The 22122-nt window shown below is 40.6% G+C and overlaps 3 protein-coding genes across 3 annotated transcripts; all 3 read right to left on the bottom strand.

The window, feature by feature from the left end:
* Nucleotides 1-7996: 7996 nt before the first annotated feature.
* On the bottom strand, nucleotides 7997-8723 carry LOC116934645. The gene is made up of 2 exons (XM_032942126.2): nucleotides 8718-8723; nucleotides 7997-8638 (listed from the first exon to the last, which is right to left on the bottom strand). The coding sequence occupies exons 1-2, from the start codon at nucleotides 8721-8723 to the stop codon at nucleotides 7997-7999; spliced, it is 648 nt and encodes a 215-aa protein (XP_032798017.1).
* Nucleotides 8724-8989: 266 nt separating this feature from the next.
* LOC116934648 lies at nucleotides 8990-10797 on the bottom strand. Its single transcript, XM_045180784.1, has 2 exons — nucleotides 10598-10797; nucleotides 8990-9302 (listed from the first exon to the last, which is right to left on the bottom strand). The coding sequence occupies exons 1-2, from the start codon at nucleotides 10795-10797 to the stop codon at nucleotides 8990-8992; spliced, it is 513 nt and encodes a 170-aa protein (XP_045036719.1).
* Nucleotides 10798-11165: 368 nt separating this feature from the next.
* LOC116934649 lies at nucleotides 11166-11603 on the bottom strand. The gene is made up of 2 exons (XM_045180792.1): nucleotides 11313-11603; nucleotides 11166-11255 (listed from the first exon to the last, which is right to left on the bottom strand). Exons 1-2 carry the CDS (start codon nucleotides 11592-11594, stop codon nucleotides 11166-11168), a joined length of 372 nt encoding a protein of 123 aa, XP_045036727.1. The 5' UTR covers nucleotides 11595-11603.
* Nucleotides 11604-22122: the final 10519 nt, after the last annotated feature.

The following is a 22122-nucleotide window of genomic DNA, read 5'->3' as shown; positions in this document are numbered from 1 at the left end:
GCCATATTCTAATTAACCTACTAAATTATTCCACATACCGTTTCAGTAGATTCCCGTTCTTTTGCAAAGTCACTAGTCGACTGGAACTCACTACGAAGACTAAGACCAACAGTTTCAATTTCATTTTGCAGATTTACTCCTTCTTGAGCGCTAACATCACTGCGTAAAATTTCTAATAATTTGCGGAATTTTGCAGCTGGGCCCATTAAAAAACCCATGCTGGCTACTTCAGTGTTGTTGAGTAGGAGTAATGACTCCCCGTCTATTTCATTTCCTGGCCCTGTCCTATCCATTTCTGTAAAATTTATTAATTTTTGCCTTATAGTTTTCTCGCAATAAATTATTGAAATATTACGTATTTTTAGGGAGGGGGGGGGGGGTCCCTTTGACCCGCTAAACCGCACCGACGTACCCGAAAAATGGCCAAGCGGTTTACTTTCCTAATTAGTACACCCTAAGCAATATTTTTGCAGAATTGGATAGACCTTATCAAGATTTATCCATTCTTATAATTGTTAAAACTTTTGGACATATACAGTACCCACCCAAATTATTGTGCACTTTGTCGTTTTTCGTCCCTTTTTACATGGCTTCTTATGGCACTACGTCCCCCCCTTTTTTTTTACCTTTACTATTCAAGCGTAAAAGATAAGAAAATTAAAAAAAATCAGCATACTCATCGATGAGTTTGCTATTATTTGATGTGTGGCGCATCTATGAGCGTGTTATATCCTGAACGGTATATGTGCGTTCAGGTGTACAAAATTTCCACCTTTTCCCAGTTTCGCGCCGCCATTACTTTTGTTAGTTTACCCCCCAAAAATGTACCTTTTTTCTTTCGTGCATATCTTTGAAAAAAAAAAAAGTCGCACGAACTTGTAACTTTTTCCCCCGTTAAAAGTATAAGCTCAAGTTCATTTTTGTGTAATCAAATTATTTTTTACCCTACTTTTATTCCCTAAATTTTGTTGTTTTCTGCGACCCAAATTTTGTTTTTTCATTCCATAGAAAATTTATTATAGTAGAACGACTATAGCTGTATTTTTCGACCACTGGTGGCGCATGTTGCATGTCCCACCAGGCTACTAATACTCCTGCAGCTAGTCATTTTAGTCTCATAGAAGAAATGTAGGAGTATTAGTTGCCTGGTGGGACTGGTTATAGAAAATTTTGTCGTCTATTGAATGCTAACAATGGATTTATTTAAATTAATTATAAATTAGTAATAAATCTTGTTTTTTGAATACAATCTGATGGGTTTGGGGCAAGTTGATACCTGGCAACATGATGCATGTCGCCATATGCATTATACATGCAAATGTATAGCAAGGCCTTCTTCATGGTTAAGGCCTGTAAACTTGAATACCTCTTATGACGGATAGGCGTTACCTAGCGGGAGCCAATCAGAGAAAAAACAAGGGCTACGACCACACTGTCTGGCGCTTGGAACTGTTACCTCGTTGAAAAACACCCAAAAAATAAGTATGGGGGAGCCCGGGGTTAGTTGTCCCAGGCGTAAGTGGACCAAATGGCATTAATTAGTGCCCTCTGCTTTTAAAAAATACTAAAAAATTCTATAGTGTACAGTATGACCGCTACGACTCTAAAGTGTAGTTTGATGGCATTATATCCAGAATTGCGGAAGCTGCAGACGAAAACGTGTTTTCAGTCGGAATTTCGCAAATTTTCGATTCGTGGTTTTCTCAGGCTTTTTGATATAAATTGTTTACTTCGAAAGTCGAAGACAGAGTCATTCTAATCATCAGGTATTCAGCTTCGTTCTCTATATTAATTGTCCTTCTATTTTTATTTTAACTATCTAAAATCAAAATAATCTTTACCTTCCATGGCTGGGGCAAGTTGTCCAGTCGAGGTTTGTCCTAAAAATCTAGAGTTTGGAGTCACGGCTCCAAAATGTGCTTGTGTTTCAAATAAGAGATGAAACACTTTAAAGATAAGGTCCTACGTTGTGTATTTTAAGGTGAATTCGCTAGGTTTGTACAATCTGAAAATGAGAGCTCAGAATTGCGCGACTGTTCGAAGTCGAAACGAGGGTGCGAACTGAACAATTAAAGGGGGGGAGGAGAAGTAGGGGGTGAGCAGGGAATGTGGTGAAAACAAAAGACGATAGGGTAAATAGCCGGAGGCTAGAAAGACGATTAGCAAAAAGGAAAGATTTTCCGACATTCTCCCGGGCCAGGAATGTAGCTGCTTCGGCTGCTACTCCTATTCAAAAATCCGTTTGAGTGCTGTTTGGCCTTGATGGCGCACTTTCAAACCGGACGTGAATGTGCTGGAACGTTGGCCGGACCAGACGAAATTTCAGTTGGAGCGCTGGCCAATTCAGTCACCTGGATTGGATAGAGTTTAGAAATGGGGCGATTCGTTTTCCCATTCGCTGTGCGGATGTCAGCAGCTCGGATTTCACCATCAGTGCTGCGGATGAGTTTTTCAATGACAGCCAACTTCCATTCTTTGCGTGGTCTCTCATCATGGACGAGGACCACGTCTTTCTCTTTGACAACTGTTGGTTGACTCTTCTTGCCCGGGTAGGAATTTTATCTAGGTCCAATGTTGTTGCCGATACAGAATCGGCCATTGGTTCAGGATCAGAATCGCACATCGGCCCGGGTCATTTCCAACTTCAGTCGCCAAACCTTGTCCATTTCTGCTATGCCAATATTACACATGTATTTTGGTAGAACACCGGCAAGCAGTGTTGATCCGGGATTAATTTATCAATATCGGCATAACAGAAATGGACAAGGTTTGGCGACTTAAGTTGGAAATTACCCGGGCCGATGTGCGATTTCGATATGCAGCCAATAATGGCGCAAAACAACATTGTATCAATGTTAAAAATTCAACACCTAACCAATGTTATAAATTTATTTTGGTAGAACATTGGCGAGCAGTGTTTATCCGGGATAATTTTATCAGTAGTGGCATAACAGAAATGGACAAGGTTTGGCGACTCAAGTTGGAAATGACCCGGGCCGATGTGCGATTTCGATATGCAGCCAATAATGGCGCAAAACAACATTGGACCAACATTCAACATTCCAACATCAAAAATTAAATATTAGCCTAAAACAAAACAATAGCTTTATTCATCGTAACATAAAGTAAAGACAGACCTACCCGGATTTGCCGGATTTGAACCCTAGACCACTGTACAACAGCTTCATCTTTCAGACGCTTTATCCACTTAGCTATTTCTATACATATCAAGTAATATGTTTTCCGGAGTAATTCCGGAATTTGGTTAAAAACTTAGAAAAAATTTCCCAGTGAAAACCAAAGTTAGTTTAAATTTAGTACGTGGTTACAGTTTTATTATTATTTCTGATTATAGATACTAATTTACACAACAATCATTTTATTTTCATGTTTAATCGTTAATTTAGACCAAACATTTCAAAAATACAACAAAAAATGTAATTAAAAATAACAAATTTAAAAAGCACACCCGGATAGGAAACAATACTGACCATTCTGTTCCCTTCATCCGATGTTGATTTTAGGTCGGTTCACATCGTAAATGCGTTATCAGTTACATGAGATTGGTCCATGGTTGGAAAAATATTGGAATGTGGTTTTCCAAAAACCAAATCAATTCCATCCTGGGCCATTCTTAGAAAGTTGAGTTTTAACGAACCATGTATCCCGCTACTAAACCAATGTCGATACAATTTCGAACCTTTGCTGTTGTTCGATATCGGCTAGCCAATAATAATCCAATGTCAACAACCCAAATTTCAATGATTTATATATCCCAATATTTATCCAATGTCAATACAATTTCGAATTTTTGATGCTCTTTGATACCGAAATGCCAATAGTACCCCAAAGTCAGAAATTCAAGTTTAAACGATATATATATCCATATAATAATCCAATGTTGGTACCATTCCAAATTTTAGCTGCTGTTCGATATCAAAATGCCAATAGTACCCCAAAGTAAAAAACCCAAGTTCAAACGATGTATATATCTATCTACTAATCCAATGTTGGTACAATTTCAAAATTTTGCTCTTGTTCGATATTGAAATGCCAATAGTACCCCAAAGTCAGAAACCCAAGTTTAAACGATATATATATCCATGTACAAATCCAATGTTGGTACAATTTCAAATTTTTGCTCTTGTTCGATATCGAAATGCCAATAGTACCCCAAAGTCAGAAACCCAAGTTTAAACGATATTTATATATCCATATACTAATCCAATTTTGGTACAATTTCAAATTTTTGCTCTTGTTCGATATTGATTAGCCAACAGTAAACCAATTTCAGAAATCGATGTTTATCTCCCGATACTAATCTAATGTTGAAACAATTTCGAATTTTTGCTGTTGATCGATATCAATTTGACAATACTAAACCAAAATTAGGAAAAAAAGATTAAATGATCTATATATTCCGATACTAATCCAATGTCGATACAATTTCGAATTTATGTTATTGTTCGATATATACCCGGGCAGGAAACGACATTCGCCAAAACTAATCCGATGTTCGTATAGGCTTGGATTGATGCATAAAAATACAAGCTTTCTATTGGCAAGCCAATGCTCGGCCAATGATGGAATTCTGCACTTATATCAGTTATCGAATGACGAGACTAGGTAACATCGTAGGACCTATGTTAAAAATTCCTCGCTAAAATTAAACCCGGTTCCAAAAACCAGTTCCAAACACAGGGTGTTTACCGTTCCCCGACTTCTACCCCAAAACTATACATATATACATACATACCAATAATATAATCGTTAAACAACAACAAAAATTCGTATCGCATCGAAATTTGGTTGGTATCGTGGTATAAAGATCGTTTAATCTTGTTTGTCCAATATTGGCTTATAATTGGCAAATCGATATCGATGAAGAGCAAAAAATTGAAATTATATCAACATTGGATTAGTATATGGATATATAAATCGTTTAAACTTCAGTTTCTGACTTTGGGGTACAATTGGCATTTCGATATCGAACAGCAGCAAAAATTCGAAATTGTACCAGCATTGGATTAGTATATGGATATATATATCGTTTAAACTTGAGTTTCTTACTATAGGGTACTAGTGGCATTTTGATATCGAACAGCAGCAAAACTTCAAAATTGTACCAACATTGGATTACTATATGGATATATGTATCGTTTAAGCTTCGGTTTCTGACTTTGGGGTACTAGTGGCATTTCGATATCAAACAGCAGCAAAAATTTGATATTGTACCAACATTGGATTAGTATATGGATATATATCGTTTTAACTTGAGTTTCTAACTTTGGGGTACTAGTGGCATTTTGATATCAAACAGCAGCAAAAATTCGAAATTGTACCAACATTGGATTAGTATATGGATATATGTATCGTTTAAACTTGGTTTTCTGTTTTTGGGGTACTATTGACATTTCGATATCGAACAGCAGCAAAAATTCGAAATTGTATTGACATTGGATAAATATTGGGATATATACATCGTTGAAATTTGTGTTTTTGACATTGGGTTATTATTGGCTAGTCGATATCGAACAACAGCAAAGGTTCGAAATTGTATCTACATTGGTTTAGTAGCGGGATACATGCATCGTTAAAAATCAACTTTCTAAGAATGGCCCAGGATGGAATTGAGTTGGTTTTTGAAAAACCACATTCCAATATTTTTCCAACCATGGACCAATCTCATGTAACTTATAACGCATTTACGACGTGAACCGACCTAAAATCAACATCGGATTAAGAATGGTCAGTATTGTTTCCTACCCGGGTTGGTCGCCTGATGATGTTCTCGAAGAGCAGGCAAATAGGATGCGAGGAAACGATTCTTGAGCTGTCCAAGGAGAGTTTGGTGGCGAATAACGGCCTTCTTGAGTTCGTCGGGACGCTCGCCATAGGTTGAGTCAAGTTTCTCGTCGTTGATTTCTTCGTTATAGTGTAGAGTGTTAAGACGCCGGCCATACATAAGGTGCGCCGGAGAGAGAGACTCTCCGTCACTGACGACGCTGAATGGATTCTCTAAAGGGCAATCGTTCAATACTGTTTCAGCGTCGGCGACGAGGGCTCTAAAAGCACTGAGGGTGGGTTTCGTGCGACCAAGAATTTTTGAGAGGGCTTCTTTGGTCATTCCGACTAGTCTCTCCCAGAAACCACCGTACCATGGGGCTCGTTTAGGGATGAATCACCATTCCATCTTTTGATCTGACAGCTGTTTGGTAGTAAAAGGGTCGCAAAAAATCTTTTGGAAGACCTTTGCGCCCTTTTCGAATGTTTTGGCATTGTCGGACATGATGATGGCGGGACGTGAATGGTGTGCGATGAAACAGCGGAATGCCTCGAGGAAAAAAGCGTAGTCAAATCTTCCACTACTTCCAAGTGAATAGCACGGGTTGACGCACAGGTAAAGAGGAGGATATAGACGATACGGTCTGTTTTAGGTGCCTCTTTTGGTCCGCGAATGATGAAACCTCCAGTGAAGTCGATGCCCGTTACTGTGAACGGAATTGCAAAAGAGGAGCGAGATACTGGCAACGGAGCGTGATTTGGGGCCACGTATGGAGCTCCACGCACACGATTGCACTTGACGCAGTTTCTCAAGCAGTTTTTTACGCTCTGACCAATTTGAGGAATCCAGTAGCGTTGGCGGATTGATGTGATGGTCAGCTTGACTCCTCCATGTAGCATCAGGGCGTGATGAGAGAGAATGATGAGTGTGAATAAGGCAGATTCCTTTGGAAGAAGAATGGGGTGAATTGTGTCTCTCTTTAATTGAGCGTTTACCAGACGGCCGTTGCAACGTATAAGTCCGTCGCTACCGATGAATAAATCCAGTTGGGAGACGAGAGCTGGACGTTTTCCGGTTGGATCTCGTAGGTATCTCAGTTCTTCGGAGAACTTATGTCCTTGTGTGGCTAGGAGCCAAGTTTCTTCCGCGGAATGTAGCTCAGAGACTCTAATGTGGCCGACGCGCCAGTCTGAGCGTGATTTCGCCCTTTAGTTTGACGTTATTGATGAAGCGAAGAATGATGGCTGTTACCCTAACAAGAGAAGAAAATTTATAACGCGATATATCCAAGACCTTGTCGATTCCTTTTGTGCTTGAGGGCAACGGAGCGCTGGTGGATACGCTGGAGAGGACGGATAAATGAAAAATAGCAGCAGATTCACCATTTCCCTCCCAGGCCGGCCAATCGCTTCGTTTGAGAAGCCATGCAGGGCCAGTTAACCACGTTGTCGATGATTGGAAATGACGATGAGTTGCTCCTCGAGAGAGTAAGTCGGCTGGATTCGAAGCCGTCGGACAATAATTCCAATAGACATTGTGATTCTCGTTGAAGTTTCGGATCGTGTCGACTCGATTATGTACGAATTGACACTTTATCTTTCCCATTTTCATGATCCAGTACAGTACGATCTGACTGTCCGACCAGAGAAAGATGCTAAGAGAAATTCCCAGAGGCTGAAATGCTGATAAAATAGAAGAAGCGACACGCGTGCCGATGACAGCTGCCATGAGTTCAGCTTGGGGAATGGTCAGCATTTTCTTGTCGGTTCGGAGAGGTGTGACGCGGGATTTTGAAAAAACGAAAGTGGATGAAACACCATCACTAAGATAAGCGACAGCTCCGTAGGCTGATTGACTCGCGTCAACGAATACATGTAGCTCAAGAGCTTTTCCCTTTGCGAGATAAGGACGACCGAAGGAAATTGTAGTATTCTCGATTGTTTTCGAAATGTCTATCCATTTTTCGATCAGATCTTGAGGTAAGGCGTCATCCCAGTCAAGTTTGAGCTTCCAAATGTCTTGAATGAGAATTCTCGCTGGAATTGTAAGTGGAGAAATAAATCCGAGTGGATCATACACAGCCGATATGCCACGTAACACTTATCGTTTCGTTGACTGTGGATGGCACAAATGTGAGAGCTGGACATTAGGGAGATGAAGAGTATCTTCGTTTCGATCCCAATTGAGTCCAAGAACTTTAGTGAATGTAGATCAATCGCTGACTCCTTCGCTGTTTGCTCTCGCCGTAAGATGGCTATCGTTGGAACCCCATGACTGTAGTTTAAGTCCAGCTTGCTTCAATACACTATTCGTTTCCAAATAGTAATCCATGGCTTCTTCCGTTGTTTCACAACCAGATATAAGATTGTCAACATAGATGTTTCGGTTGATATCAGCCGCTAGCGGAGATGAGCTAGCTTGTAGGTGTTTCTTGATCACCGAAAGGAGGATAAATGGAGAGCTGCTAGCGCCGAATGGAATAACACGGAAACGGAATGACTCGAAATCAGATTTCGGGTCTAGAGGGTCCTTTAGCCATAGAAAACGGACGAAATCGCGATCCTGCTCGTGAAGTCCAATCTGATGGAAAGCCTTTTCGATGTCGGCTGTTAAACCGATAGTGTGCACGCGAAAGAAAAGGAGAATGGCCAACATATCGTTCTGGAGTGGAGGGCCAATTTCTAAACAATCATTCAGACTGACTCCAGCTGGAGTTTTGCATGAACAGTCATAAACGATTCTTAGCGGTGTTGTAGCAGAGTCTTTGAAAACGCCGAAGTGTGGAATGTAGTGACTTTGATTGTTGATTTCAGCATAAGGAACCTTCTCGATGAATTTTCTGTCCAGCTGATCCTGAATGATTCGTGAATAGAGTTTGAGTCCATCTGATCACTTTGAGGCTAGGTTTTTGATAGTTCCTCGTGTCCTTTACTGGCATGTTTGAAAGTTGGACGAAAGCTGAGAGTGACTCTCACTCCACGGTAGTCTCGCGATGTACTTTCCATCTCGAAACTCCACCAATTTCTCTTGATAGCTTTGAGTAGTTTGTGTTGATTCCACATCTGGCTGGATTCCAATGGTTTCGAGTTGCCAAAAACGGGTGACGTCGAACTTTTCTTCAACGGAGATGTGCATATTTAGGACCGATTGCGTGATGATGTCACTCGAATTATTCAGCCGCCCGGAGATAAGATAACCAATTTTTTATTGAACAGCTGTTGGGCCTGGCCCACGAATGACTTGATCACCGACGATGTCCCAGTAGAAATCAGCTCCGATTAGAATGTCGACGCTGAAGATAGAATTCTTTGAGACCGGATGAGCCAGTAGTAGATTCTTGAGATGAGGCAGCTTCAGTAAATCTGTTCGATACGGATCAGAGAGAGGGTCCACAATGTAAGGAATGGCGATTGCTTCAATGAGAATAGGTGATCCTTGACTATCGATCAGAGATAGTTGTACAACACCATAAAAATCAGACACACCACGGCAAGAAGTGAAACCAATGAGAACTAGACTTTTTCTTCGTATTGGCTTGAGTTTTAGTTGCTTGACGAGATCGAGAGTGATGAAAGTTCGCTGTGCTCCCTTGTCTATCAGAAGGTTACTGGAGCGTTTGAAAAATTGAGATCGGGCAGTAGCGATAGCAGTTTCCAAAAAAACAAATGGCTCGTTTTTTTTGGCGTTGGTGGTTGTGTGTGCCACGGAAGTCAGAAGAGACCATGAGAGTTTAGTAGTACCAATAATTCGAGGTGTGTTCGGCTTGTGGAGGCTAGTATTATGAGGTCGGTGGCATTCACGACAACGAAACGAAGAAGGGCACTCAGTTCCTGCTGGATGACACTTTCTGAGGCAGTTATAACAAAGTCTTTTTGTCTTTGCAACTTCGTACCGTTGTTCAACTGTCTTGACGGAAGTGCAGTCAGTAGGCCAGTGTTCGCCATCACAAAACGGACAGTAAAGCTTTCGGACAGGAGGAGTTTCTCTTTTTTCGACTCCTTATTTGATAAGGTTGCTCCCGTAAACATAACATTCAAATTCTTGGGAGGCTTGAGCGATGAGGGATGAATGAGTGTGCTCTCACTATCTTCAAGGATTTCTATTTCGGTTAATAGACTCTTCCGTAAAGTGTCCAAATCCCATTCTGCAGCAGCATTCTGTCGAGCCAGGTTGCGACGTAGCTCAGCTGAGAGCTTGTCAAGAAGGATACAGACCAGTAAATCTCCATAAGAATCTGGCATTTTATTGAGTGCTTCTAGACCGCGGATGTGCGATTCTAGGGCGTCGACGAACTTGCGAAGTGAGTTCCGGTCGGTTCCGGGTTTTGGCAATGCGACGAGAGCTCGCATGTGAGCCATGATTATTTTAGCCGGTTGGCCAAAACGTTTCTTCAATAGAGCGACTGCTACTGTGTAGTTGTCATTACTCGGTACCAGGCCGAGTAGAAGAGCTTTAGCTTCGCCGGAGAGACGAGAATTCAAAAAATTGAATTTGATAGCGTTTGAGTATTTGGTTTTCTGGTGTACCTCAACTTCAAAAACATCCCAAAAGGCGTTCCACATGAGAATGTTACCATTGAAATCAGGTAGATTGAATTTGGGGAGATGACTCGAATCAGTGGCAGTAGTCAAGTTGATGGTTGGAGTGATTGTAGCTGCTGGAGGATTGGGATTGGCAGCTGCTGCTACTTCTGCGGCTTTTTCATCCATAAGCTTCTGCAGAATGAATTCCGTTGTATCACGAGCGTCGTACGCTACCGTATTGATCACGCCAGCACTGCCCATTTCACCCTCCACGTCAGCAGCGGCCAACAGTTCAACTATTTCGGTATCGAGCGTCTCAACTACCTTGACCTTGTCATGCAGATCTCCCAACTTCTTGTTCAGCACGTGGATCTTTCGGTCTCGGTCCATGCCAGCATCGGTGACGATGTCGGAAATTTTTGCGATGAGTCGAGTAACTGTACCGCGATGGCCACCACGTTCGGATGTGAGAGAAGCTACGTTCGCCATTCTTGTCGAATGAAAATGGCGAGTGGAAAAGATTATGAGGTAACCAGAGAAAGAGTTGGGCCAAGCGTGGCCACGAGATTGATTATTTCACAGCTGTGAAAGATGAGAGAAAAAACCCGTCGACTATTCACTCGAAGGGCGAAAAAAGAGTAGAGATTGACCAAGTCTGGCCACAAGAATAACGCGCACTGTAAGCTTTGGAGATTCACTATGATGTAGGAGAAGAGACAACTATCAAGATGATTGAATGGCGAATAGCAACATGATTGTATAGACGATTGCCTTAATACACAGAGAGCTCCCTGAACTACCGACCGAATGACTCTTTCGAGTTGTCAACCATGCAATCCAAGAAACACGAATGAAATTTAAGCTTCGTCTTCATACGCCAATTGAAGAACGTCTTCGTCTTCATGCGCCAACTGAAGAACGTGTTCGTCCTCTCTTGGTGATACGGACTGAATCACGTTTTGAAATTGAAAATTTCCCGTTGCCTGTTGAGCCAAGATCTTCACTGGTGGCAGTAGCTGAGGGGGTATTCTGCGAGAAAGATATTGAATAGAGTTGAAAATTCTCACTGCCTGCTGAACGCGTTCCTCCAGTGGTTCCTGTTGAATCGCTTGAGGTTCAACAACTTGAGGTTCAGCAACATGAGGTTCAGCAATGTGAGGTAGGATAGCCTGAGGCTGAATGGCCGCTTGATCTCGAGCGTTGGCTTCTCGTAGAAGAATTCTTTGTTGTTCATAAATAGCAGCCTGTATTGCCCGTCTGATCCCACTGCTTTTCTTTCTTGGCATAGGGATGAGAGCAAGGATCGATGATGAAAAAAGATGGACGTTGAGGCTCAAAATTGAGTGATATGAATCTAGATGAATCCTCAAAAATAAGAACCATCCGATGATAACTAAACACAAACGAGATCAATCCCAGGTTTTATCGGCCGCACGAGTCTTGAGAAAGACTTAGCAACCAGATAGACCACGAGACCAACTCGAAGAGGAGAGAGAGAGAGAGAATGATTGCCGACCACGCTTGGCCAACAATCCTGGTTACGGCACCAAATGTCGTAAAAATCTAGAGTTTGGAGTCACGGCTCCAAAATGTGCTTGTGTTTCAAATAAGAGATGAAACACTTTAAAGATAAGGTCCTACGTTGTGTATTTTAAGGTGAATTCGCTAGGTTTGTACAATCTGAAAATGAGAGCTCAGAATTGCGTGACTGTTCGAAGTCGAAACGAGGGTGCGAACTGAACAATTAAAGGGGGGGGGGAGGAGAAGCAGGGGGTGAGCAGGGAATGTGGTGAAAACAAAAGACGATAGGGTAAATAGCCGGAGGCTAGAAAGACGATTAGCAAAAAGGAAAGATTTTCCGACAAGGTTGGGGCAAGTTGTCATTCAATTTTTTACCCATCGCCCTGAGGCCGACGTTATCGTAGCTGAAGTAGAAGTGGATTCTATCGTACCTATAATTGATGACATTTATCTACCACTGGAGTTTCTATGTTGATACCGGCCGTTTAATCGGCCATTGTTTCAGGATCAGAATAGCACATCGGCCCGGGTCATTTCCAACTTGAGTCGCCAAACCTTGTCCATTTCTGCTATGCCAATATTACACATGTATTTTGGTAGAACACCGGCGAGTAGTGTTGATCCGGGATTAATTTATCAATTTACCGATATCGACGATATCGAAAAACAGCAAAGGTTCGAAATTGTATCGACATTGGTTTAGTAGCGGGATACATGCATCGTTAAAACTCAACTTTCTAAGCATGGCCCAGGATGGAATTGATTTGGTTTTTGAAAAACCACATTCCAATATTTTTCCAACCATGGACCAATCTCATGTAACTTATAACGCATTTACGACGTGAACCGACCCAAAATCAACATCGGATTAAGAATGGTCAGTATTGTTTCCTACCCAGGCAACGTAATCAGCCAGCCAATTTTCAAATCTTACGGTTTCACCCGTCACACGGACTGGATCTTCGTCTTCTCGGTCAGACAAATCATTCTCAATATCCCTATAGGGCTGTTTGACATCTTTTTTCACATTTGATTTGATCGCGCAACGCAGCATTCGATGGTCGATTCTGTCTGCTATGCCTGTATTTTGTTATTGTACGAAATATGAATAAATTTAAAAGTTTTGCTGAAAAAGTTAGTGTTTCGTTTCACTTTATTCATCATTTTGTTTTTTTGTGTTAGTGTAAAACTATGTCGTGTTCCGACTATGTAAATGGACTCGTAAGTGATGCGAAAACTCGTTAGTTAGATAAGTTAAAATTGTTAAATAGTGAGTGTCCCTATTCAATTCCCAAATCCATGTGGAAACGCGGATTAGATGGTTTTCCAATTGTTCCCAAAATTTCTCCCCCAGACATATTCATCTATTTTGTCAAAACCAAAAGTTATCAAAACCCCTTGAAGTCCCTTAGTGCATACAAGGGGATTTCTTCGGAATTGCAGCAGGCTGTTAGAGATGGGTTAAAGAGTTCATGGAAATTGCTCTCGCAACCTAAGTTGTATTGATGAAGGCCAAGGTATCTTAAAGTAAAACTACATTTCCATTCACATAAATAATAATAATCCATTGGTTTGTGTGGGCTCTCACTAAAGGCTTGGGAAGTTGAGATCTAACAACAAAACAAGTGGGTTTACCCATAAGGAAGCTTCTTTATACCCACATTAAATCAAAATCACGATATCTCAGCAGCCACAACTGCTAGTGTAATCAAATTTTACCATAAGGTACAATGCGATTTACAGATTTTTTTACATATGCTTATGGTATATCGTAATTAAGTTTAAAATATTTAATAAATAAAAAAAAACCATTAATCAACATGCTTTTCTTAAATAAATCCCAAACAGCTAATACAAGTATTATAGTTGTGTTAATATGATGATTTACATTTGTTGAAATGAATTACGTTAAATACTCATAAAAAAAAGCACCCACTCACAGAAAGGGAATATGAATAAAGTGTTTCAATTGCCCCACAATAAGGTCATCGTTACATTAAATTATTTAAAATTATTTAAGAATGCAGGAAAAAATAAATGACATTACCTTGTAAAAAAATTAATTGTAAATCATCTAAAACTAATTTTATTATTAAAGTGTAGCATTTTAGAGGTCAAAACAAAAAATTTTAAACGCAAAATTAACACACGGAGAACAACAAATTTTTTTTTCGAGATGCTGCGTTGCAAAATTTAAAAAATCCAAGGGGGTTTCGATTGCAGGGGGAGATAGGAAAAAAGGGGGTTTTTGATTTATTTACCCTAGTAATACTTTTCCAATTCAGGAAATGTTCTAGAATACTACACTTTAAGACATTCTGCGTCTTCTCCAGTCATTTCAAATAATTAATCATCCCTAGTGTGCCTCTTTTTGGTGGAGGATACTGTATATTAAATGGGAATTTAAAATAAAGTGTGTTTTAACCAAAGGAGAGTGGGGCCAATTGAAACGATTTTCGTATTTTCGGTCGTCCTAACTAACTAAAATACTGATTTAATTCAACAAAAAATATCATAATTGTGTAGCAAACTATCTTAGCTTCCCAACAGTATTTTTTGGTGGAGTTATACAGATATTACTAGCTGTAAACTGTAAATAACTAGAGACACCAAAAAAAAAAAACGCAAAAAGGTTGGGGCAATTGAATCACGTCGTCGGGACAATAGCAACATGGGTTTTTCCATAAGCGAGCTACCCGAACAGTGTTGCCGATTTTAAGAAAAATAGTCCCGATTTCGCTCGCAGCCACGGAAAGGGTGCTAAAAACAGGGGTGTTTCAATTGCTCCTCGCTTGGGTCTTCGCCAAATGAATTATTTTATGTAATTTAATAAGCAATTATTTAAAAACAATTGTAACGAGAAATGAACGCAGATCAATTTAGTACTATTTAAAATATTGTTTTTAATTTTAAGGTGGTAAAATTTAAAAAATTTAACGATAAAAATAATCAGGCGGAAGTCCAAATATAATTTTATTGAGATAACTAAAAAACTATGAAAGCTACTAATTAATAATTTTTTCGAAAAATCAACACCTCCTGTTGCTATTACCCCAAATTTTTTCAAATCTCTACCTCTCATACGTCGAGAGCTAGATTTGTTGTTTAAATATTCAACCTAAGCGACAAAATGCAAACAAATGTGATTGAATAAGAATTTTTTTCTTTCCAATATTTTGCAACGAAATTCACCGAATACATAGCTCCTAATGAGACCTTTCGTTAAATTCATAAAAATCTTTTAAAAGGTTAAGCCAAAATTAATTATTAAATTTTTTTACTTTGTGGCGGGGGGTGAGTGAACTAAAATATACATTTTTTTGGGCATATTGTTGGGATATATAATCACAAAATCAATAAAAACATTTATTTTTAAGTTTCCTCGTCATCTCTAGCAGGCTTTTATGTCAAAGCATACTTCCACTGATAGATTGTGGATTTCCTACGCAAATCCCACATAGCACACTTCTTTCGGTGGATGTCCGCTTCATGGCCGAAGATTCGCTAGACATTTTGTCCTTTTTGGGTAGTCCCAGGGATGTCCGTCGGATGCTTTAATTTAAGTCCAATGGCTGTGCTAAAATATGATCCTTAGGACGTTCCTGCAACAGCCAAAAGTACCTTCAGAATGATTTTTTTGGCGGAAAATCGCTTATATGCCGTGTTTAAGATTTGTAAAAAATATTAAGTGGATACATTTTTTCCAAAGTCGGTTTATTTTCACATTAAGAACATGGTAATGCATAAGAATTTATGTTTAAGTCGTCATTTTTCGTAATTTTATGCCAATATTTCAACACTGCAAACAAACAACAAAAATTTCAATGATTTCACCGTTTCCCGGCTGATACAAGTCATTCCTAATGGTTGGAGGGTGATGATGTTGTGGATACTGAACAGAAGTAGCATTAGGTGACTGCGGAGGATGATGGTGACGGAAGCCCATCATTGACTGATAACCCATACCGCCAGATCCCATAGGCATGAAACCAGCTTTTGGTTGGATGAAATCGATTTGACCGTACGATCTATGGTTATTGGCCGATTCCCAGTTTCAATGCTCTTCATGTTGTTGTTGCTGTTGATGAATATGATTATTCGTATTAACAGGAGTCGGCTGGAAAACTGGCTGAGTGATCTGTTGCTGCAGGCTTTGCAGGTTCCTTAGAATATCTGGATTAGTCAGCAAACTATAGAGGAAGACCAAAAAGGATTTAACTTTATACACAAGTATTGAAAATTAAAACACAATGCAAACTCCACGTATGTTTTTAGTGTTTCAGCCAAATGGGACGAGGGAACTTGTACCAGAGCAGTTTGATGAGCAGGCTGTTGTTGTGGGGGTGATGGTGGTTTTTTTGTTTGGTTTGGTGTTGACTTGATTCCCAAGTGCCTTGTTTGGTTTCTCATCGTTATCAAAGTCTGAAAACTTTTTATTGCATCGTATCTGTCCTGTATCATTGGTGCCAGTGGCAAATGTACCATTCCTCGCTTTTTGTAACACCAACCGATGTACTCATCAACAGCTTATAACGAGCAATTTCATCGGAATCGACGCTGTCCTCCTGCAACAACTTTCCATATTACCACTTCGCCAGCCATGTCAAGTTAAATGCTTGTTGTTGTAACCCGGACCGCTAGAGGTCTCTCACATAGCCGGGAGAAGAGAAGCTTCGTCTGGAAAGAAGAGGAAGACGGGGGCAGTGTGGAATCGACCAGCAACGTGACTAGAGAGAGAGAGGCGAGGCGAGTCAGCGTGATATTGAATTGCACAGCGTGTACTGTTCTTTTGTATTGTGTAAGTCAAATACAGTCTCAACACAAGTCCAAACATGGCGCAAATGGTATAACACCTATTATTCCTTTATTACACCACTCAGATATTACAAGAACACCCTAAGACAACGAAGGTCAGAAGATGGGAAATATTTCTGGCCTTTTCGACCATCGATGAAGTTTTGGACGTGGCGCTCCGCTCAGTATACAAAACTAATCTTCTGCTGTCGTGTTTTTCAACCCAAACATTGCAAGTCCTGTCTGCCGGCCTTCACTGTTAAAAATCATCACACTTTTTTCGTGCGAAAAACCTCAAATTTTTCGTTCTACCAGTTTTGGGGTTAAAACCCCGAAAAATTTGGGGAGATTTCCACAACAATAACACTCTACATAAATTTGAGGATTAAACTACCAAATTTTGCCTCATTGTTTTTTAATACATAGATGTCAGGGATATGATTCGAACCTCTGTACCTTGGTACTGACCATTGGATTTCCAGCCAACTGTTTTACCACTGAGCTAAATTTGATGCAAGAATAGTGCCAAATATCTTTTGAAATACAATTTAAGTGCGTGGATGGTAGAAAAATTTTTGCGAAAAGTTTGAAAAGATTTTGAAACATTTGATATACCGTCCTAAAATTTTGTTTTCGAACATTACCGATTGATAAAAATTTATATTGTAAAATTGTTAATTTTCAATTTACGACTAATTCGAAGGGTTTAAAACTTTTTTGGGGTGAAAACCTTTTGCTGTCATTATTTGAAAGTCCGTGAACACAATAAAATTATGAGCAAAAATTATATTTTACGATATTTTTATGTACTATTAGTTTCTTTTCTCTCTATTTGTAATACATTTTGAAATACTGATTTTTTGGGTTCTAATTTATGGGGTTTAAGCCCCAAAAATTTCGTGTTACAAAAAAAAAAGTTTTTTAAATCCCAGTTATTTTGTATCCGCTACGAATTTTTCGGGGATACGAAAAATTCGATCAATGACCATTTTTTCGTGGTTAAAACCCCCGAAAAACTTGTAACCTTTTTAACAGTTTTACGACAGTGCAGTTGGCAGACCACAGCCAGATAATCGGAGTACTAAGAGCATAATGTAACGAAGGAAGAAACCGTCAGATCTGGCGCCACTTGATGTCAACATGCTGTCAACGCCCAAACCAACAGGCAGACAACTGGCTGTGCGAGCTGCGTGACATAAGTAGGAAGCGCGACTTTGTCGATGATTGCTGTGCCATTTGTGAAGCAACCCGGATCCTCGGACAGATAGTAACGGGCGTTGCAGACAATGACGTACGCATCAAACTGCTAGAGAAGGGAGACACACTAACACTAAATGGAGCAATCACAATCCTGTGAACAGCAGAAACTTCCCAACTCCAAGCAGCCAACCTACAATGCGATTCGTCCATCAATTCCATTCGGCGATCAGCCTACCAATTCAAAAAATCAAACGAAACCAGTATCATTGAGACCCGAGTGCCGGAAAACCCATCATGCGGTTTTTGCGGTGGAGCCTCCTGACATATCAGACGAGATTGCCCGGCTTGGGGAAGAAAATGCCTCAATTGTGGCATGGACAACCACTTCACAAAGGTATGCGAAGACAAGACAAGAAAAAAAATCGAGTCCATTTTCAACACAGAGTTACTGGGTACAAGAAACAAACCGCTGCCAATGATATTTATCTCCAGAGAAGGGAAGATACAGGCCACATTGCCAACACTCGCTGACACAGGATCAGAGATTGACGCTATCCTGATACACTGTACTACATGCACTTCCCGCCAGTATCACTAAGGCCCAACAACTAGGCTCAGACCACGACAGGAACTCCAATCCTGTGCTTAGGCACCTTTCAGGCAACAATCGACTGCCAACCGACATTAAAGATCCCAGCCCAGCCTTGACAACAATTTACGTCCTTGAAAAACTCAAGCAAGCAGTAATCTGCACCACAACACAACGGAAGCTGGGCATGATACACGCCGGATACCCAAGGGCCAGGGTCAACATGGTCCATTTTGCCCCATCACAAGAAAGGGAGAAAGCAGATGTAGCCAAACTGATGGAAGAATACCCGCGGGTCTTCGACGGAATATGCAGAATCATGTCAGGTTCTCCTTGTCACGTCTACTTATGCGAGGGAGCTGTATCCGTAAAACGGCACGGGTCACGCCCAGTATCCGAACCACTGAAACTACCTTTCAAAGAAGAACTGGCGGAACAAGTCGCGCAAGGCATCTTATGAAGAGTGCCCCCAGATTCTACAACTCCATGGGTCCACGGGGTTGTACTGGTACCAAAAAAGGAAGGAGGCATAAGGTTCTGCCCAGATTACCGACCGCTAAACAAATGGTTGATAGGGAAAAAGTTCGACAACCCCACACCATACCAAGCAGTCCGATCTATCCCCAGAGGCATGCCCTTCATCACGGTGGTAGATGCCTTGAAAGAGTATCGTCAGTGCGTTTTAGACGAAGCTTTCATGGCCCCTGACCAGGTTTGCCACCCCAGAAGGCCTCTACCAATACACCAGGCTGCCAATGGGTATCTGCCATGCCGGAGACGACTACGGGCGTCGTTTTCACGATATCTTTGTCCAAATTCGGCATGGAAGACCTCATAATCTACTCCCCCACTTACGAAGAACACCTAGAGCTATTGCATGAGGTCTTCAAAACAGCAAGGGACAACAACGTCGGGTTCAACCGAGAGAAAACATCATTCGCAAACGCCACTGGAGAATTTGCAGGATACCACGTAACGGAAGATGGGTTCCGCCCTAACCCGGAGCTGACTCGGGCAATCCGTGAGTTTCCACAACCAAACAACATCACGGACCTTCGGTCGTTCTATGGGCTCTGTCAGCAGGTCGGGAACTTCAGCAACAAGATCGCCGCCACGCTGTCCCCCTGGTCTCCACTCCTAAAGAAAAACCTCGAGTGGGCTTGGGACCCGCAACACGAAGCCGCGTTCCGGCTAGCTAGGGAGGAGCTAACCAACGTTCAAGAATTAGCATTCTGTAACCTTGAAAGAGCCACATTCCTCCGCGTCAACGCATCCCGCTTACATGGCTTTGGCTTCATACTCAAACAGCAGGATGCCACCACTTGCAAATGGCATTTAATTCAACAGGACTGCGGTCCCTGTCATCAGCCGAATCAAGGTACGCCATGATCGAGCTGGAATGCCTCGCAGCCGCGTGGGCGATGAAAAAATGCAGACCGTTCCTCGAGGGCCTCCCTACGTTTGACCTCATTACCGATCATCGGCCGCTGGTCCCGATACTAAATGACTATTCCCTCGACAAATTAGATAACCTGCGATTGCTCCGACTCCGCTTGCAAATGACGCGTTTCATCTTTTCGACAAAATTGGTGCCGGGAAAAGCCAACATAGAAGCAGACGCCTTATCAAGAGCCCCTACTACCCCTGCTTCAAAAAGTGACGAGATGGTCAAAGTACCCAGCACCTTCAGAGCAAGAGTCACCATCATCGGCCTCATCGCAGAATCTGCAGACCAGTCAGTAGAAATCAGTCTGAAAACCATCCGGTCAGCCGCAGAAACAGACCAGGTTATGATCGCCCTGCGTGACACCATTATAGCTGGATTCCCACATGACAAATGCAACCTCGCAGTACCTATACGCCCCTTCTGAAATATCCAACACCAATTAGCAATCGATGAAGACGACGGAACAATCTTGGCAGGATCGCGCGTCGTCATACCCAGTACCCGGGTCCAGCAAACAATCAAAACATTGCTCGGAATCAGACTTGCCGTGATCGAAATCAATTTTTGATCGCGATCAAACTCAAACTAAAAAAAAAATCGATCGATCAACTCATTTTAAATGAGTTTGATCGCGATCAAACTCATAAAAAAAAATTGATCGAAATCAAACTCAATTTTGCCCTCAAATTTTCTTACTAAGTGCCCTCTACTGTTGAGATTTAGAATTATAGTCTTAGAATTTTTCTCGTTGAAACATCTGAATTTATTAGTTTTATTGACCGCTAGACAGCGCATTTCAAAAATACATCCAAAATTGATCGCAAGGATGAGTTTGGGCGAACTCAAACTCATCGTAGTTGAGTTGATCGCGCGATCAACTCATTTCCAGATGAGTTTGAGTTCGATCAAACCAAAAAAATTGATCGCGCGACAAGCTGATTTTTGGCATGGGGACCAACACCATCGATAGCCATGAAAAAGACCATTTGAGGCCCAACTACCAAAAAAAGAGTATTAAAAAATGATGTTGTCACAAACTGTCACAACTGAGACAAACAGTTGTCCGGATTATGTTAGGTTATGAAGCCGATCAATAAAACAAACACGAAAATGAGAAAGAAATGTTACATTGCTACATGTAGCAGTAATTGTAATAGAAACCAAACTAAATTGTTTTGTATTCCGCAAGAGCTCATCGAAAATAAAAAAGATTGGAAAACGTGTCAGAGTAACAAATTAAGAAGACAGACTTGGATTACGAATCTTGGAAGTGAAGAGATAATTTAACAACTATAACAACTAAAACTAACCTGAAATCCCGAAGGTGCACAAGGGGTTTTATATCGTGGTTATTTAGAAATGAAATGCACAAGTTATTTTTTTTTCCTACAAAAGTTTATTATGTTTAAAAATATATACATATAGATTTTTTAAAATTATACAAACACAAATATCACTCACCTAAAATTTAAATAAAACGAACAAAAAATAAAGATAAACACGTGAATAATGAAACACAATGACACACACAGTCACACACAAAACAAATGGTGGCACCAACCGTTCGGCGGCAGCACTACAATAATATAGGGGAAACATGAGAACGCTCTCCCACCGAAGGGTCGGTGTCCACCACGAAGACCATGTTGGTTTAGTTTAGTTCTTTTTACTTAACATCTTTCTCATATTAAGATACCTGAGTTGGACAATTACTATTAGTGTTTGGACGTGAACGGGATTATTTACAACTTCTCTCATCCAAATGACAAAGATGCCCACATATAATTGTTATTTTCAGACATTTTTCATTATTTGGAGTTAATATGTAATTAGTAAACTAAATCCCTCAGGGATAAATTTGACATTAGAAGTAAGAATAGTTTAATTGATTTGTAATGTAATGAATTTCTTACCATTTAACGAATTCTATTTAGGTTTAATTAAATGGATAAACTTCCTACAGTGTTACTAAGCCAAAGCTTTAAATTCACATCCAGTGTGTTGGCTTCGTTTTCCATCCACGTTGGGAATTACACTATTTGATAAAGAAGGTAAACCATTGTGGCATTATAAAAATCTTAACACACTTTTCAAACAGGTAACTTATTTCACAAAAATTTTATATTATAGCCCTGACATCACTCTTTTATTTTCCCTTTATCAGATATTGGAATCCCACCGGTTTGAAAAAGGGGCAACAACCAACAATTGAATAGTCAATTGGAAAGCAACCTTCCAAGCCTACCATAAACACATAAGGACA

The sequence above is a fragment of the Daphnia magna genome, unplaced genomic scaffold (genome assembly GCF_020631705.1).
Source record: "Daphnia magna isolate NIES unplaced genomic scaffold, ASM2063170v1.1 Dm_contigs021, whole genome shotgun sequence".
NCBI lineage: Eukaryota > Metazoa > Arthropoda > Branchiopoda > Diplostraca > Daphniidae > Daphnia > Daphnia magna.
The sequence above is the reverse complement of the archived record's forward strand: the minus strand, read 5'-3'. Positions and strand labels throughout refer to the sequence as shown.

Bases quoted from the DNA above. Each gene is read 5' to 3' on its own strand.
- LOC116934648 (XM_045180784.1), bottom strand. From the start codon at position 10,797: ATGGCGAACGTAGCTTCTCTCACATCCGAACGTGGTGGCCATCGCGGT. The intron at 9,303-10,597 runs GTTGGCCGCTGC...ACGAAGAAAAAG, and splicing joins GATACCGAAATAGTTGAACT to TCTAGTTCTCATTGGTTTCA.
- LOC116934649 (XM_045180792.1), bottom strand. From the start codon at position 11,594: ATGCCAAGAAAGAAAAGCAGTGGGATCAGACGGGCAATACAGGCTGCT. The intron at 11,256-11,312 runs GTGAAGATCTTG...AACGTGATTCAG, and splicing joins CCCCTCAGCTACTGCCACCA to TCCGTATCACCAAGAGAGGA.